General features: G+C 43.8%; 1 protein-coding gene across 7 annotated transcripts in view; it reads right to left on the bottom strand.

Moving 5' to 3' along the window:
- Window positions 1-3,278: 3,278 nt before the first annotated feature.
- LOC105918635 (zinc finger protein 638) overlaps window positions 3,279-16,217 on the bottom strand; it is a 78,518-nt gene continuing 65,579 nt past the window's right edge. For 3 of the 7 annotated variants that reach the window (XM_036136700.1, XM_036136705.1, XM_036136704.1), the window contains 11 exons: window positions 15,758-15,889; window positions 15,617-15,658; window positions 15,354-15,491; window positions 15,069-15,233; window positions 14,639-14,989; window positions 12,755-13,210; window positions 12,508-12,675; window positions 11,799-12,312; window positions 6,709-6,792; window positions 6,506-6,627; window positions 3,279-3,547 (listed from right to left, as the gene is read on the bottom strand). In XM_036136700.1, coding sequence (XP_035992593.1) covers window positions 3,491-3,547; window positions 6,506-6,627; window positions 6,709-6,792; window positions 11,799-12,312; window positions 12,508-12,675; window positions 12,755-13,210; window positions 14,639-14,989; window positions 15,069-15,233; window positions 15,354-15,491; window positions 15,617-15,658; window positions 15,758-15,889 — 2,229 coding nt within the window. In that variant the 3' untranslated portion in view covers window positions 3,279-3,490. Of the gene's footprint in view, window positions 3,548-6,505; window positions 6,628-6,708; window positions 6,793-11,456; window positions 11,520-11,798; window positions 12,313-12,507; window positions 12,676-12,754; window positions 13,211-14,638; window positions 14,990-15,068; window positions 15,234-15,353; window positions 15,492-15,616; window positions 15,659-15,757; window positions 15,890-16,217 lie in introns of those variants that run through there. The other 4 variants (XM_036136703.1, XM_036136702.1, XM_036136701.1 and 1 more) reach the window with 4 other exon arrangements.

Raw genomic sequence — 16,217 nt, forward strand, 5'->3', positions numbered from 1 at the left:
GTCTCTGTATGACCGGTATCAGAGCTTGGTCCACATTGCCAGCAGTCAATCGGACTCGTTTCCAGTGAGAGCTGGACTCCGCCAAGGTTGCTCTTTATCACCGATTCTGTTCATAACGTTAATGGACAGAATTTCTAGGCGTAGCCAAGGGGTTAAGAGGATCCGTTTTGGTGGCCTTAGAATCGTGTTTCTGCTATTCGCGGATGACGTGGCTGTACTAGGCCAGCTCCTCCAGGGCCATGATGTACAGTTCTCAGTGGAGCAGCTCGCAGCAGAGTGTGAAGCAGCCGGGATGAAGATCAGTGCCTCCAAATCCGAGACCATGGTCTTGAGCTGGAAAAGGGTAGAGTTCATTCTCCGGGTTGGGGAGGATGTACTGCCTCTAGTGGAGGAGTTTAAGTATCTTGTTTACGAATGAGGGGAGGATGGAGCGGGAGATTGACATGCGGATTGGTGTTGCGTCTGCTGTGAAGCGGGCGCTGTAGTGGTCCGTTGTGGTGAAGATTTACCAGTTCAATTTACCGGTCAATCTACGTTCCTACCCTCATCTATGGTCATGAGCTTAGGATCATGACCATAGATGATCCTAAGCTTTCATTCCTAAGCTTTTCGTTCTGCTCACCGAAAGAACGAGATCCCCGATACAAGCGGCTGAAATTAGTTTTCTCCATAGTGTGTCTGGGCTCTCCCTTAGAGATAGAGTGAGGAGCTCAGTCACCCGGGGAGGACTCAGAGTAGAGCCGTTGCTCCTCCATGTCGAGAGGAGCCAGTTGAGGTGGCTCAGGCATCTGGTTAGGATGCCTCCTGGACGCCTCCCTGGTGAGGTGTTCCGGGCATGTTCTACCCGGAAGGAGACCAGGACATGCTGGAGGGACTATGTTTCTAGGCTGGCCTGGGAACGCCTTGGGATTACCCCGAAGGAGCTGGCCCAATGGCTGGGGAAAAGGAAGTCTGGGCCTCCCTACTGAAGCTGCTACCCCTGCAACCCAACTCCGGATAAGGGGAAGAGGATGGATGGATGGAACCTCCAGACGGGTTGACCCATTCAAGGACCATTGACTAAGTTGCCAGGACTGACACATTTAGACACACAAAACTTAACACACAAAACATGTTTTGTTAAGCTGCAGACTGTGGTGGAGGCTTTTCCAAAGGTGGTCAGAGAAAAGGCACCAGGAGCAGACGACAGGAATGGTCATCAAAAGGAAGTGGTCGGAGCCAAGGTTTATAGGGCCCTACCAGGTGGTGGAAAGGACCTCACATGCGGTGAGGTTGAAGGGAAAAGGTGACACGTGGTTTCATTGGAGTCAGTGTGCGGTTGCACCTGAACCCTAGCTGTCTCTGAAAGATGTCCAGGAGGACCTGAAGGGCCAGTCACATCAGCAATCAGGACCAGATTCCGGGGCAGAATAATCCCCCCCTGACCAGGCACTCAGGTAGTCCACCCTGTGCGCTGAAGGTTTGTTTTTCTTCCTTTCTTCTTGTTATTTTTACACAGAACCAGAACACAGGGGCATAATAATCTCCTCTGGTTTCTCTATTGACTCACAGGCACTCTACCCTGTGAGTTGAAGTGGACAACTGCCAGCTTTTGTGGGAGCAACAAGTGGGCTGTATAAGCCACCATGTTTAATCCACCAGCTGGTAGAAGGACGATATAAGGGCATTCTTTAAATAATCTTATATTCACCTTTGAAGCATCTTAGTTTATTTTTTACTTAAGAATTATCTTATGTTAAATTCTCTCATTTAATGCAGAGTTTAAGTTACAAGTTTCTCCTCTAAGGGGTTTTGAAATAGTTATGTCAGGATGTCGGTTGTGTAACACTGTGGTCTTTCATTTGTTTAGCATTTATTCTGGCTCTCTTCAAATTACTGGTAACAGGTCACACCCATTTGTAAGGGACATCATTCTTTTTCTGGTTTAAGTCTTACAGCCCCATGGTTTATGTTTATTGAACTGATAATCACATTGTTGATCATACCTTTAGAGGAAAATCCTTCAGGTTTGGGACCTGAGTGAATCCCTCCTCAGGTAAGGAGGTTAAAAGTCTCCCAGGCACTGCAAAGGTGCTGCTGACAACAGATCACTGGTACAAGGTGTGAAACATGGAGGCCAAATTATTTGGAAATTGGAAACCAACTGTTGAGTCTGGACTGTTGACAGTAATTGTTGTTACGTTGTTTTTGTGTGATGTAGGGCGAAGATGATCAGGTGTAAGGTTGATCTCTTAAGAGATCAAAGGGGGGAAAGTGGAATCATGTTTTAGAGAATATAGGGTGCTTCTGGAAGTTGTCTGCAGCTGACGTACGGTGTTTAGGCATAAAAACAGAGGTTTGATGGTAAGGAGATCAGATCGCACTGGTGGGGATTTCCGCAGTATTGCTGTGTCGATCTCCAAAGCTATATTTGTATTAGGTTCCCAATATTAAATGTTTGGTTGAATTGCATTCACTCACTCTGTTTGCCTTTGTTCACTCTCAACGAACGCGGGGACGATCACCGGCATCAAGGGGTGATTTTTTTAACAGTACTGCACTTTAAACTTCTCGTCATTTATGAATTTCAATTCATAAATGACGAGAAGTTTAAATATATGTCTGTGTCTGAACATATTTAAACATTAAAGCTGCACAACCTGATTCATTGAAACTGACAAAAACAATTCAATAGTAAGCAAACCACAGCTGTCTCACAAAGAGTAATAGAGCGTACCCTGCCTTGTAAAGACAAAAAAGTTATTTTAACTGAAATTTAAAAAGTAAGCAAGCTGTGAATTGCTAAGGGATGGGTGAAGAGCGCAGGGTTGAGGACACACCCGTGTGGTGCTCCAGTGTGATGACCTGGTAGTAAGGAAGTCACTGATCCTATAACAGAGTGGTGGAGATGATCCCAAGTTGTGGAGCTTCATGTGGAAAAGACTACTTTCTCTGCTCTGCCTTCCGTAACCCCGTCGGTCGTGGCAGATGGACGTTCACATTGAGCATGGTTCTGCTGGAGGTTTCTTCCTGTTAAAAGGGGAGTTTTCCTCTTCACTGTCAGGACATGCAAGAGCCATTGATGCAGTCTGACACGATGCGACAATTCTTGCTTCCTTTTTGTGTCTGTATCCTGTAAGGACTAATACCTTAGTGGTTAGCAATCAACCTGCAATCACACTATGAATATAACCTGAATATCTTAAGACTAAATACTCAATTGTTATTACTGTAAGTCAATTGAATTTCTGAGCAGATATAATAAATGAACAACTTGAAATAACTGGAGGTGTAAACAGTTCAGTAAAAACATTTTTTATTTGTGCACAGTTCCTGCTGGAAGCAACACAAACAGCACATTTTCCTTTCCTTTCTCCACTCTACATAACAGAACAGTTAAAACATTTCTATGGGGAAATAACCCGGAACTACTCCATGACAAAATGGAAATCTGGACCCTAAGCATGAAATGAGAAACAATGAAATGAAACTACAGATTTCAGAGCCCCGTTCAGCTGGAGTCTGTTGTTACAGCCGCACTTGAGGATTCTGCGCTTTGCAGAAATTTCTGAAAAAGAACAAAGATGTTGAAATTAGAGATAAAGATTGCCAGTCTCTGTTATAACTTATAATTCAAAATGCCAGACTTTATCATTATGGGCATTTGAAGACAACAACAACCTTTTTAACCCGAACCTGCTTGAACAGTGGTCAGGTCTCATTATCTGCAAGATTCACAATCAAAAGACACAATGCTAAATTTGGTTTTAGCCATTTAAATTTAGATGAACTCCTATTTAAAATACAGACCTCCTGGATTTTGTCAATTATGTAATAGAATATCCAAGACCTAATGGGGAATCTTTAAAGCACAATCTGTGATTTTGGTATCTCCACTCCAGTTCATAAAGAGTGCTACAAATAAAACTTTTATTACTTTGGTATTTTAGAGTCAGTTCAAGAGACGTGGGTCCAATTCAATCTGGATTTAAAGTTGTCTAGAGACCAAAAAGATACTGAAATGGTCCTGTTTGATGTGTGAATCAGTGTACAATAAGAAAGTGAGTTAAAATTAAAATCTTATTCTTAAGGGAATGGAAAGAGGAAAACTTATGGAAACATTTTCTTTAATCACACTTAATCAGCCCCAGGCACCCCAGGAGACTTCTCGACACTGTGCAGAAACCCTGTATTAAGTCTGCTCAATGTCCCCAGAACCAGAAATGGGAAAGCAGCATTCAGTTCCACTTTTCTGAAAGAAACTCCCAGAAGACTGTAAACATGCTGAAACCATGAGTTCCTTTAAAGCCATACAAAGTAATTTTTGAGTGGTGCTCCTCCTGCAGGGAGACCGGCTGTGAGCCCAGTATAAGGCAGTGCGGCCGAGTCTATTTTTCCCTCGTTCATTAAGGAGAGGGAGAGAAATGTGTGTGTGCAGGTGGATAGTGGCTGGAGTCTGCTGTCCGCAACGCAGCAGGTCTATTAAACTAAGTTTCTTAGTTTGTTGCCCAAAGAAGAGAATTCACCATTAAAAATAAGCCCAGTAAACTGTAACCTGTGACTCACAAAATTTACAAGGGATAAAAAAAAACAACAAAAAAAACAAGCCAAACATCGCTTATAATAAACAGACTTGGTAACACTGTTGTTGATGCAAATGGCCTTACATTGGGCTGCTATATGGCTTTAAATTAGGTTAAAAACCCATTTGTTTAGAGTTGCCTTTAAAGTCTAACTCTTGGACTGAAAAAAAAAATCCTGAAAACCGTTGAATAACTTCCAGAACAAGGTAAACTTTGAATATTCATGTATCAAAAGTGTTCAAATTAAGTTTAAATATGGAATATTGCGCATTTTTTACACCGATTATGGTATTCCGCGTTTGAGTGCTGCCTCCATTTACGATCGGCCATTTCCGACGTGTGACGTCAGTTCAAGAACACCGAGAATGCGCGAAGCGAACTTGCATAGACACACACATTGTTTACATTGTACAACCGGTACGGCGAACAAGGATATATATGGATGTTTTCCAGTATCTTCTTTCACACACTAAATCTGCTGATCCACGTCTACTTTGAGCAAGCGCTTTAAAAAAAAAAAAAAAAAAAAAAAAAAAAAAAAAAAAAAAAAATCGCCGAACTAAGTCCACAATAAAATGCCTTCTACGTGCGCAGTTGGTGGCTGTAGTGTCACTTATGGGCCGAGTGCAGACCGCGGTGAAGTTGGTTTGCTATTGGTAATTCAAGCTCCGGGGAGTCAGCGGGATCTAGCTCACGGTTGATCCGGTTGAAGGACTCCGATTTTTCGGCCAGCGTCTCTCAGCTGCTCCCTTCTCCCATACGCGGTGGGACCGTCAACAAATCTGACTTGATTTTTGTTTCTCAAGAGTGCTCCGCTGACTCCGCGGAGCTTGAATGTCCAATATCAAACCAACTTCACCGCGGTATAGTGCAGGTCAGAAAGTAGCGCTACATACTTGGCCGAAGGATCAAAAGGTCCGAAGGAAATGGGATAAATTTGTAAAACAAACGCGAAAGGACTGGATTGCCGGCAGTGACAAAAGTGTTTTATGCAATTCACACTTCACGAGCGAGGATTTTGAGGGGTACTTACAATGGAGCATGGGCTCTATGTCTTGGGCAGCGTTAGATATAGTCTCCTCTGGTTCACCTTGTTCAAACTCCGTTTCTTCGTATATATACATTCGATATCGGAGTCGCCAATGCTTGAGATGGAGTTTGTAGATGTATCAGACATTTTTTTATAAATTTTTTGTACGTAGAGTAAGAGTTATTAATTAAATTTAATAAATCGGTAGCAAAAGTCGTAGCGTTAGCAGCCGGATGCACGGTACTAGTTCTGTTTGTGATGTCACATTCCGGAGCAGCCTGATTGAGAAATGTTCGGCCTCTTTCGCTTATACAGCAAGTTTTATCAAAATTACTTCCAAACAGCGCACATAATTCACATATAATATACATTTCTTTACTCTGGTGACTATTTGAATGCATCTGCGTTAAAATACATTCAGTCCAAGAGTTAGACTTTAAATGTTAATGTTTACTTTTCTGTCCAACTTGTCTTATAAATTAACCTGCTGCTTAAAACTGAAATGTTCTCTTTGCTATAAGAGTGCTGTAAAATTAAACTTGCCTTGCCTGTATTTAAATATAAATCTATATAAAAAGATTTTTAATGGAAATTCCATTTTAAACTTTTACTTAATGCAATGAGAAAAAATGTCTAGAAAAACTTTTCACAGAACCTTCTTATTCCCTAATATATCCAACACATTTAGGCAGAGCTAAGCAGTCAGGTTTGTTTTATATAGGAGTCATATTTGTACATCTTTAGGACATTAACATGACTGATGAATTACCAGATGTCCCAAGATGTTACCATGGGGATGGAAACCGAGCAGTCTGGCCTTCAATGCTGTGTGTTTGTAACTAACTGATCACCTTCTGGGTGTTACCACCTTCACTGATCCAGCACTAACTGGACACAAGAGCTTTTAGCTCACCCGCAGGTTCTCATAGTGCTTCAGAGTCTTGCAGTGGCTGATCTCTGCAACCTTGGCTCCAGTGAAGAATCGACTGCACACCTTACAGAAAAAGCCCGTCTTTGGAACCAAATACTCCATACCTATAGAAAGACAAGGTTGGAGTGTAAATGCTCTGCTTCACTCTCCACAGAAGGAGCAGTGACGTGATGGAGGTATCTCACCAACAGCTTTACTCGGGTCATAAGGAGGCAGGGGCTTCTTCACACAATCCTCTCCAGTGCTGTCTTCTGCTTTTACGGGCTTTTCTGGGAGACACACAAATGGCTTCAAAATGTGGAACAAAGATGGATGATGAAAGAACTGCAGCAAGACGCACATCTGTGTTTTATATACTTGCAGAGGATCTCACATTGACTTCCATTCATTTTCAACCCTTTCAAGGAGTTAACCCTGAACCTCACCCCCTTACACACCTAACTGACACCTTAGACCTAAACCAGGGGTTAAAGCAAAAACAATCATTTTGACTGACATTTTTTTCAAGTCAGCCCATATATTCTCGGGGCCGTGGACGTCATGCCACATTACGTACCACACTTGCTTATTGTGCAAAGTCAACTTCAACTAAATCTGGCAGGTTCAAAATATCCATTGACAATTCCTGTATCTCTTCCTGTATCTCTTCATATTCATATGCACTTTCAAAACATGGATCTGGTAAGCTGGTCTCTTAATGCTGTTAGAAAAATTTAAATGTAATCATTTTATTTCTATCAAGTTACAGGTATTTGGTTTGTTTTAAGAGTTTGCTTTCAGGAAGGTTCTGTTGTATTTGACCTTAGACAGGAATAACAAATAATTCTCTCAGATAAGGAATGCCTTGCTCCCTTCTTTGCTTTCCACCCCCATGTTGTAAATTCCTGAAGCCTCCTGACCCTTTTTCAACCCTCATGTTGTAACCTCCTGACCCAACCCCCTGACCATTTTCTCCTGATGTGTGAAAATAAAAGCAAGAGGACAGAAATGACCCAGCGCAGATGATCTCAAACTGTCAGGGAGTGAAATTCTCCGTTTGGGTATCCTCTGTCCTTTTCTATAGAAATGTTTAAAACTTGTGTTGTGTGGTTTTCATTCTAGGATAAAAGGGGTTATCTTTAATAACCCTATCAAATGCTATTGATAAAAAATTTTCGATGGGTAGGCAATGAAAGGGGGACCCGTCTGGTCCTGATTTGACTCAATTTGTGGGATACACCCTATATTCTTGGATGGAAAACGGTGTGTCTTTCGACTTTGTCATTCCTGAACGTTTGAAATGTTTGCATGTTTGGATTCAGGATACTTGGATTTCTACTTATTGGATCTGGTGGATTTTTGATGTATCAACAAATACAGTGGATTTCAGTAGCCATTTGGCCTTGATCAGGCTGACGGCTGCATATGACACGCTCACTAAGGGGGTGAACCGACAGTTCTTGAAGGTGGAGGAGCGACGCCGAAAAGCTGGATGTGCTGGTACGCAGACTGGCTTCGGTGGTTGGACTCAAGGGGAGTTGAGGATAAAATCTGGATGTGAAGTGCAGAAAAGCCCAACAATTCGGAAAATTGGATTTCACCATTTGGAGCCAGCAAAAGACTTAAAGCTGACAGGAAAGTCAGTGCAGCTTGTCTCATAACAAATAACTTATTTGGATTATGCCTTCCCCATCTAATCACTCCTGGTTTGTTATGTCGACAGAGCTCAGAACTCTCCCTGCTCCCTCCTTTCCCGCTGACACCTGCGGATGCTTTCTGAACTGTTGATAACATCAAGGACAATGGCCTCTGGAGAGCGTTCACGGAAATATAAACACTTTCACCCAAACAGACACACATAATTGATGCTCATATAAACTGATGAACGTACACGGGACTAGTCTCAAATGTTTACCTTCTGCTATATGTGTCTCGTCTTATTTGTGCTTTTTGTGCAAGAGGTTTTTGATACCTCAAACTGCATCCTGTTATAGGATAAAATACGAGTTGTTTTTTTCCCCCTCTCACCTTACTTTTTATTGTGGCTTCTATTTTTCCACAGAGTAATGGCAGCGCCCTGTGGGAACCATGTAAGGCGGTTGTCCTTGGCAGCAAGGCCTCAGTAAATTGTCTCCCCCTGTAAATGTTTGTGATGTTTGTTTGCTTGTTATGGCGGTTGTACTGAAACAGCAATTTTCCTCTGGGGTTATCAACGTATATCTGATTCTGATCTCTGCCACCTTTCAGCTTCACAGCCTTGGTGTCATCCTGGACAGCCTCTCCATCCTCTCCTTCACTTTCCACATCCAGGACATCACCTGGATAACTTTAATTTCTGTAGCACCAAGTTCTTCCTCCACACTTTTGCCAAACTGGTCCACAGTCCATTCACCTCTCGACTTTACAGTTTGAGCTCCCTTCCCTCCATGTCTCCTAGAAAACCCTCCATAAACTCCAACTAGTACAAAGACAGCAGATTCATCATTACATCATCTATACCTGTACATTAACTCCACTGGCTCCCTGTCACATTCAATATAAATCAATCCTATGAACATACAAGGCCAAGCACAACCTGTCCTTTAGTAAATTTCTGACATATCTATCCATGTGAATGCAAGTTCAAATTATTTGCCATGTTATTTATCTTTTTATTATTTCATTTAGTACCATATTTATCCATAGAGTGATCTTCAGGGCCTTATAAATACAATGGTATATTACAATAAAAGAGGGACCACACTACTGAAATACTGAAGACAACAGGGAAGTGATTTAAAACCAACTAAAACTGGGACTTTGTGGTTCCACACATGGTCGGCCATGAATACAGGCGCCTCTGTTCTGTAGCCGTTTCACATAGGGTGAGCAGGTCTCAGATGACCAAGTGTGGGACAATAGGATGCGGAGATGTGTCCCCCCCGCCTCTCGCCTATTTACTGCTGGAGAGTCACCAAGCCCCCCAAACACCCTGTGTTTAGTTGGCCGCGTTTCCCCATCAGATACCTTTAAGTAACACCTGCACAGATGTTAAACTTTAAAAATAAAAAAAAATAAAAAAGTGTAGTAACATTATTCAAAGTTTATCAGAAAAAACTTAACATGCTTTTAAAGACGGAGACTTTTTAATTGGAAAAATGTTCTTAAACTTTTGTGTAAAGTTAGAAATTGTTGACGTTAATCCTGGCTGCAGTAACTTGTCTGTCTTACAGATTACTGTTTGTCACCGCATGTTATTATGGGCAAATTTATTTTTGGCCTGTCCGCTTCAGAATACACAGAATGAAGGCAGACAAACAAACAATAAACAAGGGTTTCGTTTTTTTTTTCTCCATTGTAGCATTGAAAAGAGATAAATAAATAAATAAAAGGACGATTCAAAAGTTTGTATGAACTAGTTGCCTTTCATGAGTCACAGATAACAGATAATGAGGTAATAAGGTGCTTATTGTGCAATGGTTTGAGGCTTTATTTACAGCAATGTGCATTTAGATATTCTGAGATGATAGTTTACAAGTAGGCAGTAACATTAAGGTGATTGTAACATATGACAGGCTGGTAGCAGTGGGGGTGATTTTAAAGTGTTGGACTGCAGTCTCCCATCAGGAGGTGAATGCCCTCACAGTTCTTGGGAAGAAACTGTTTCTAAGCTTATTTGTTTTGGCTTTGTGTCTGGACCTTCTTTGGACTAGTTATATTTAGTCTAGATCCTGCAGACGGTATCCCACAATCCCCTGCGCTGTCCTCAACACCATAGACATAATATAAGAGCAGACGCGTCATTGGGCGGGTTCTGCCTATGCTGTGATGCGTCAGAGCATCCGCCATCTTAAATGTGGCAAATCTGCAGTTACTCAGTCACTTAAACAGTATCAGAGGGACTTTAATCTCTGAATATACTTTGTATTCAGCCAGAATACATTTCCATGCAGCACAGGAATGAGGCATCTTCTCTGATTCACGTTCACAATAACAGAACTCAACTTTTTTCTGCCACATACAATATGGCGGTGATGTTGACGTGCAAACCTGCGCCCTATGACGCGTCTACGTATATGATGTCTGTGCTCACCACCAGTGCTAGTTCTTCCTCTCCTGGACAGTGCAGATCCCATACCATACAGTTACATTGACACATACAACACTATGATAGCGCTGTAGAAGTCATTTAGCAGTTTAGTGGAAGGTCCAGACCTTTTCAGTTTCCCGAGGAAGAAGAGCGGTTGTTGGGCCTTCTTCACCAGGTGGGAGGTGTTCACAGTCCAGGAGAGGCCGGTTGTTTCTCTATAGCCCCATTTACACTACCCTTGTTAAACCGATCTGAGCCGAGACCAGTCCGAGCTTGGATCAGTTAACCAAGCCGAGACTTGTTCTGACAACCGTTTACACACCACCTATCTCGGTTCCTTGGTTGCTTTTCGCCTCCTAGTGACGATCTGCGGTACTGCTGAGCTCTGGGATTGAAGGCGGGACCAAGCAAGCACACTCAGGATGTTATGCTTGAGTATTATTGTGATATTTCGGTGTTTGAGGAGAGTCAGGGGAAGAAGGCAACCATTGGTGAATTTACTTGAGAGAGTCGGCTTTTGGGAAGTGGATGAGACAAACGAACGTCTACTCCGGGTTTACAGACGCCGGAAACAACGACAGACGCTGAGGTTCATCACCCTGCTAAGCAGAATCATCTCTGGAAATCGTGTGGCGCGGTAAGGAAGCTAGTACTATTATGAATGTCTGAAATTTGTCTGAATGGAGTGTGAATCGGGACGTGCAGCCAGACACGCCGGAAAAAACGCGCAGTCAGCTGACTGTAAGGGGATGACGCGGTCTGCTCATGCGCTCTTTCTTATCAGATAACCGGGACAGAAAAAAACAGGCCGAGACCCCACCTGGAACTGGTCAGCATTTAGCGCGGTCCGGTTATGTCTAGCTCGGTTCAGTTCAGTCTGCTTACCATTTACACTCCAGAGTTATCTCGGTTACCAGCCTGTGACGGTAGTTTTGCCACATCGTCACCCTGCATGACACGAGAGCTACTGATTTAACAGGAAACCATGAAACAAGCTACTAAACTGAGAGCCAGCTCCCCCCCACCCACCCGGTATATGGCAGATACATGTATTAGGTCGATTAACAAAAATCCCAACAAGGATTTTAAAACAGTGCTACAGTTGGACTTAGGATGTTTTTAATTAAAACATAAAACATGAACAGAAATTTAGTTTCACAACAAACGAATGGTTCCAACCACCATTTAACTTCTAAATGAGACCTTGTTTGTGCTTCATTTTATTACCTGGAGCTTCCTCCGTCTTCTCTACGTTCTGTGGGGGCTCCTCCACCGGCTCCTCTGTCGGAGTCTCACCGTGGGGAACAGGACCGCTCTTCCTCTCTTCACTCTCTGCAGTCACTGCGCCAGCGGGACTGTTTGACGTGGACTGAGCTGGGACTGCAGCAGCACAGGTGGAAGTGGGCTCCACGTCTGGGCTTGAAGCCAGGGCGGTGTCTGAGGAGCAACACCAGAGCTCAGGGAACCATAGGGTTGCATACTGACAGCGTTTAAAGGTGGGTTCTTTAGCTTCACCTGGCTTAGTGCTCACGTTATCCTTGGCTGGCTCCGGTGGTCCCCCTGTTTCAATCGGAGCCATCTGAATGTGTGAAGCTGCTGGAGGCAGTTCTGCAGCATTCGGGTCCTGATCAGACTCCGGACTGTTTAAAGGACGGGGTGTTGGGTTGCTCACATGTTCTGATTCTGAGACTTGCTCACCGGATTCTGCCTCCTGGGTCACTGTGGTCCCCACGGATGTGTCCTGGAGGTGGAGAGTTGTGTTATTAAGAGGAATCCGAGGCCTTGCACTTTTCCCAGAACCACTGTGGCTCATAATCTGAGTTCAGATTTTTTTTGTTTAAGCTAGTGAAAACAAAATTAAGTATCTGAAAACAATCTTCTTAGTAAAGGAATGAATCGAGGTTTCCAACAGAAACATCTAAAAGCTAAACGGCACCTTGTGATCCTCCTGCTGTTCAGCTGGAAAAGCCATGCTCTCTTTTTCTGAGGTTTCCATGGGAACGGCAGCATCAGGGAGGTCCGTCACATCTCCTAGCTCATCCACTGTGACAAAGTCGCTCATGTTGAACGGGAAGTCATCAGACTGGTCCTCCTCCAGCTGGTCCTGATGGGACACAGAGCAGAGAGGTGTTCAAAACGAGGAAGAGGCGTTTCTGCAGCAGCTGCTCTGCAACAGTTCTCACCTTTCTTCTTTCAGCTTCTCCTCTGTGCCGTTCATCCCTCCAGCTCTGCCTGTGTCCCTCTGGCCGGTAAGACGACTTGGACCTAGACGTCCTCTCATAGCAACCTCTCCTCCTCTCCCAATCCCTCCTTTCCTCCTCCCTCCTCTCTACGTCCTTCCTAGCTTTCTCGCCTCTCTCCCTCCCCTTCCTCTCCCTCTCCTTCCGCTCTCTTTCCTTCCTAGCCTCTTTCTTTGCCTCCCTCTCTTTCCTCTCCCTGTCCTGTTTTTTCGCCTCGTCTTTTTCTTCCGCGGTGTTCTCGGTGGAGTCTTTTGCGCCGACTGCAGGTTTTCCGTGATCTTCCTTCTCTTGTTTTACTTGAACCTGCTCTCCACTGGGGGGCGCTGCTGTCTTGTTGAGATTGTTAGCGGTTCTTGTTCTGCACTCCACCAGCAGAGCGTTGACCATAGCTTGAGTCATCTGTGCGAAAAACAAGCGCCAGAAGAGGACGTTAAACTTTATTAAAGGAAAAGTCCGGTCAAAATCAGAATTCAAACTGCTGAAAGTACTTTAAATGTAAAACTATTACATACTGTTCAATCAATGGTACATTTTTTTTAATTAAGAGTAATTTTCATTTAATTATGTTTATGTGGAGGCGTCCATCTTGGTCAAGAATAGTACTGTCACCTCCCAGTTTGTGACGTCACATCGCGGGACTGGCTGTTGAGCAAGTCCCAAGGCTCTATTTGTTGTGTGTCACTATGCGCTATTTTCCAAGATGGCGACGACCAGTGCTCTATACGAAGCAGAGAGTGATGGATTAATTAGCGACAGCGATGGGAGTCATCATCATCTGATAGCGATATGGATTTTTTAGAAGAGTTTCTTGACAGCAACAGGACTTTTGACGGAATCCAGCCATACCAGTTTGAGCCAAGGAGACCAAAAAGGGACGATGTGAGTTGAATCTGTCTGCTGCACCACAGCCGTCTCCTTATTTTTGTGTTATTCTTCTCAGTTTGTTCTTCTTGCCGATGAAATATCTCAGTGTCAATATCAATTAAAATTAGTGCTGTCAGTTTTAGCGCGTTATTGTTTGACCATAATGTCGCCTTTTTTAACGTGCGTTAACAGCATTATTGTTTTTCCCCCACCACGCCCTCCGGACTGTTTTTTTTTTCCCCTCGGCTTACGTTGTTCCAAAATTGCTAGAGACTTGCATAACAGATCTGTGCGAAGCCCACTTATTTTATGCGACTTTGGTCTTCTTTTTTCTAAAGTCACTTGTTAATTTCATGAGATGCGGGTTGCATTTTTGGGCTTGTTTGAGAAAGTGAAGTGGATTGTTTCGGCTCTAAACTAAGTGACACTGCCGCACTACAGACACCCATGGAAATATCCCTCTGCCTCATAACGCACTGAAGCTCATCCTGCCATAGGAGCAGAGTTGTAATAAGTAATGTTTTTTCCACTTTTACCTGATGTATTGGAACATCCAGCTGCCATGCACGTGGGCATTGTTGCTTCAACAATAGCTCTCGTGAATTTCAATGGAGAAGTCCTCTGGACATCTGAAACAATTGTTGTTGATCGCAGCTGTGTAGAACGGTTCCCATTGAATTAGCTTGTAAAGCGTGGAGAACTACCCTTGGCTCACCGCAATGTTACGTCACAGGATGTGATGTCAGGCGGCCATTATTGCCCATATTTGGGCAATAATGGCCGCCCCCAGTATCAGTGATCGCGACGATAATTTGTATTTATTTCTTTACTGAATAAAGTTAAATTCATTAAATCACCACGAACGTATTAGTTTTAGTTATAGCTAATGATTCACTGATTTTTCCTTGTTGACTGGACTTCTCCTTTAACATGGCAGAGCAGCTGCAGCTTAAGAGGTGTTACCTTGGGCAGCTCAGACATGGCCGTCTCTCCGGCAGCTGGTTTAGCACTGGAGCTGGAAGCTTCCGTCTCCTCAGCACTCCTTAATCCTGATGCACGGACGTCTTTGTTTACTTCAACGTTTTCAGCGTCATCTTTGTCAGGTTTAGAGTCTGACACGGTGGAAGACACAGAAACGCTGAGCTTCTCCTCCTGCACACTGTCATCTTTGCTCTTCTTTTCCAGATGCTCTTCCTCTGTTTGCTCTTCGGCATTTGTCTTTTCATCGCCGCTTTTCTCTGGCGGAACTTCACGTTGATCCTCGTCTTGTTTTAAAGGTTCTGCTGCCGCCTGGCTGTAATCTGCAGGTTTATCCTGTGGCAAACACAGAAAAAATGACATCAAGCAGGCATTTCATCCAGAGGGATTCTTCCAACTCTAACCAGTTACTGACCTCAGAGGTCTCGCTGTAGGCAGGAATGACTTTGTCCTGGGGGTGAGCTTTGGGGTCTGCTTTGCGGTAGAAGACCAGAGGATTGTTTTGGATGATGCACGGGAACGCCAGGAAGCGTTTGTATACAGACAAGGCCATGGCTGTGGTGGCCATCTCGCAAATGATCTAATCACAACAACAGAGCATGACATGCAGTCATCAATCCAAAATATGTTACAGAGCTGAATTTTAGAAATATAGAGTCCGAGCTGAGGACTGGGTGCTCTAGGCCTCAGCTGTCCTCACCATGTTGTTGACCACAAGAGACTTTATGACTGTCCCAAAGCGGCGCATCAGTTTCAGGACCTCAGTGGAGCCAGCAGGTGTGTCTGGAACATTTCTGATCACCACCAAACTGTTCCACCCAACCAGAGCTGGACTCTCCTGTGAGACGGACAGCAGGTTTAGAAAAAGCTGCTTTTCCAGTGGAATTACAAATTGAGCCAGCCAGACAGTCCCCAATGAGCCTCTATGAACCAATTATGGAACCACAGCCCAACGATACTCACCAAAGGGTCCAGTGATCCCATGAAAAGATTATAAAGGGCCACCTACACAGGAGAGCATTCCGTTAGTTTTGGTTTGTTGCTAGACACAAATATCTCCATGAAATGAACACTAAATTTAACAGAAAGGAACAGATCTACTACCGGTGTGCTGAGTCCAATCTGCTGTTTGACCAGGCTCATCTTCACCTGGGTGTCCTGAAACATGGCGGGCTTGAAGCTGTGGACCTTCACAATCTCCTCAGCAACATCCAGGTCAGGAAAAGACACAAGAGCCTGACACGCAGACACAGCAAGGTAAACATTCCTGTTTAAACAGTAGAGCGAGGAGAGGGAGTAAGGATCCCTTTCCCCTGCTAACATGGAGCATTCTGAACCGCTCAGGAAACATCAAAGCTTCACTTTATTCACGTTACTGATATCTTCATTATGAGCTCATTATGAGTGTGTACGTGCGCCATCCAGACAGCTTATAGTGAGCACACAAACAGTCAAAAGGATATGGCAGGGCAAGGAATTCAACCTGCAACCTTTGTACAACAGGAAAAGGCCAAGAGCCACGGCGTTAACATGCTGTGTAAAACTTAACTGACATCCAACCACT

Source organism: Fundulus heteroclitus, chromosome 5 (genome assembly GCF_011125445.2).
Source record: "Fundulus heteroclitus isolate FHET01 chromosome 5, MU-UCD_Fhet_4.1, whole genome shotgun sequence".
Classification (NCBI taxonomy): domain Eukaryota; kingdom Metazoa; phylum Chordata; class Actinopteri; order Cyprinodontiformes; family Fundulidae; genus Fundulus; species Fundulus heteroclitus.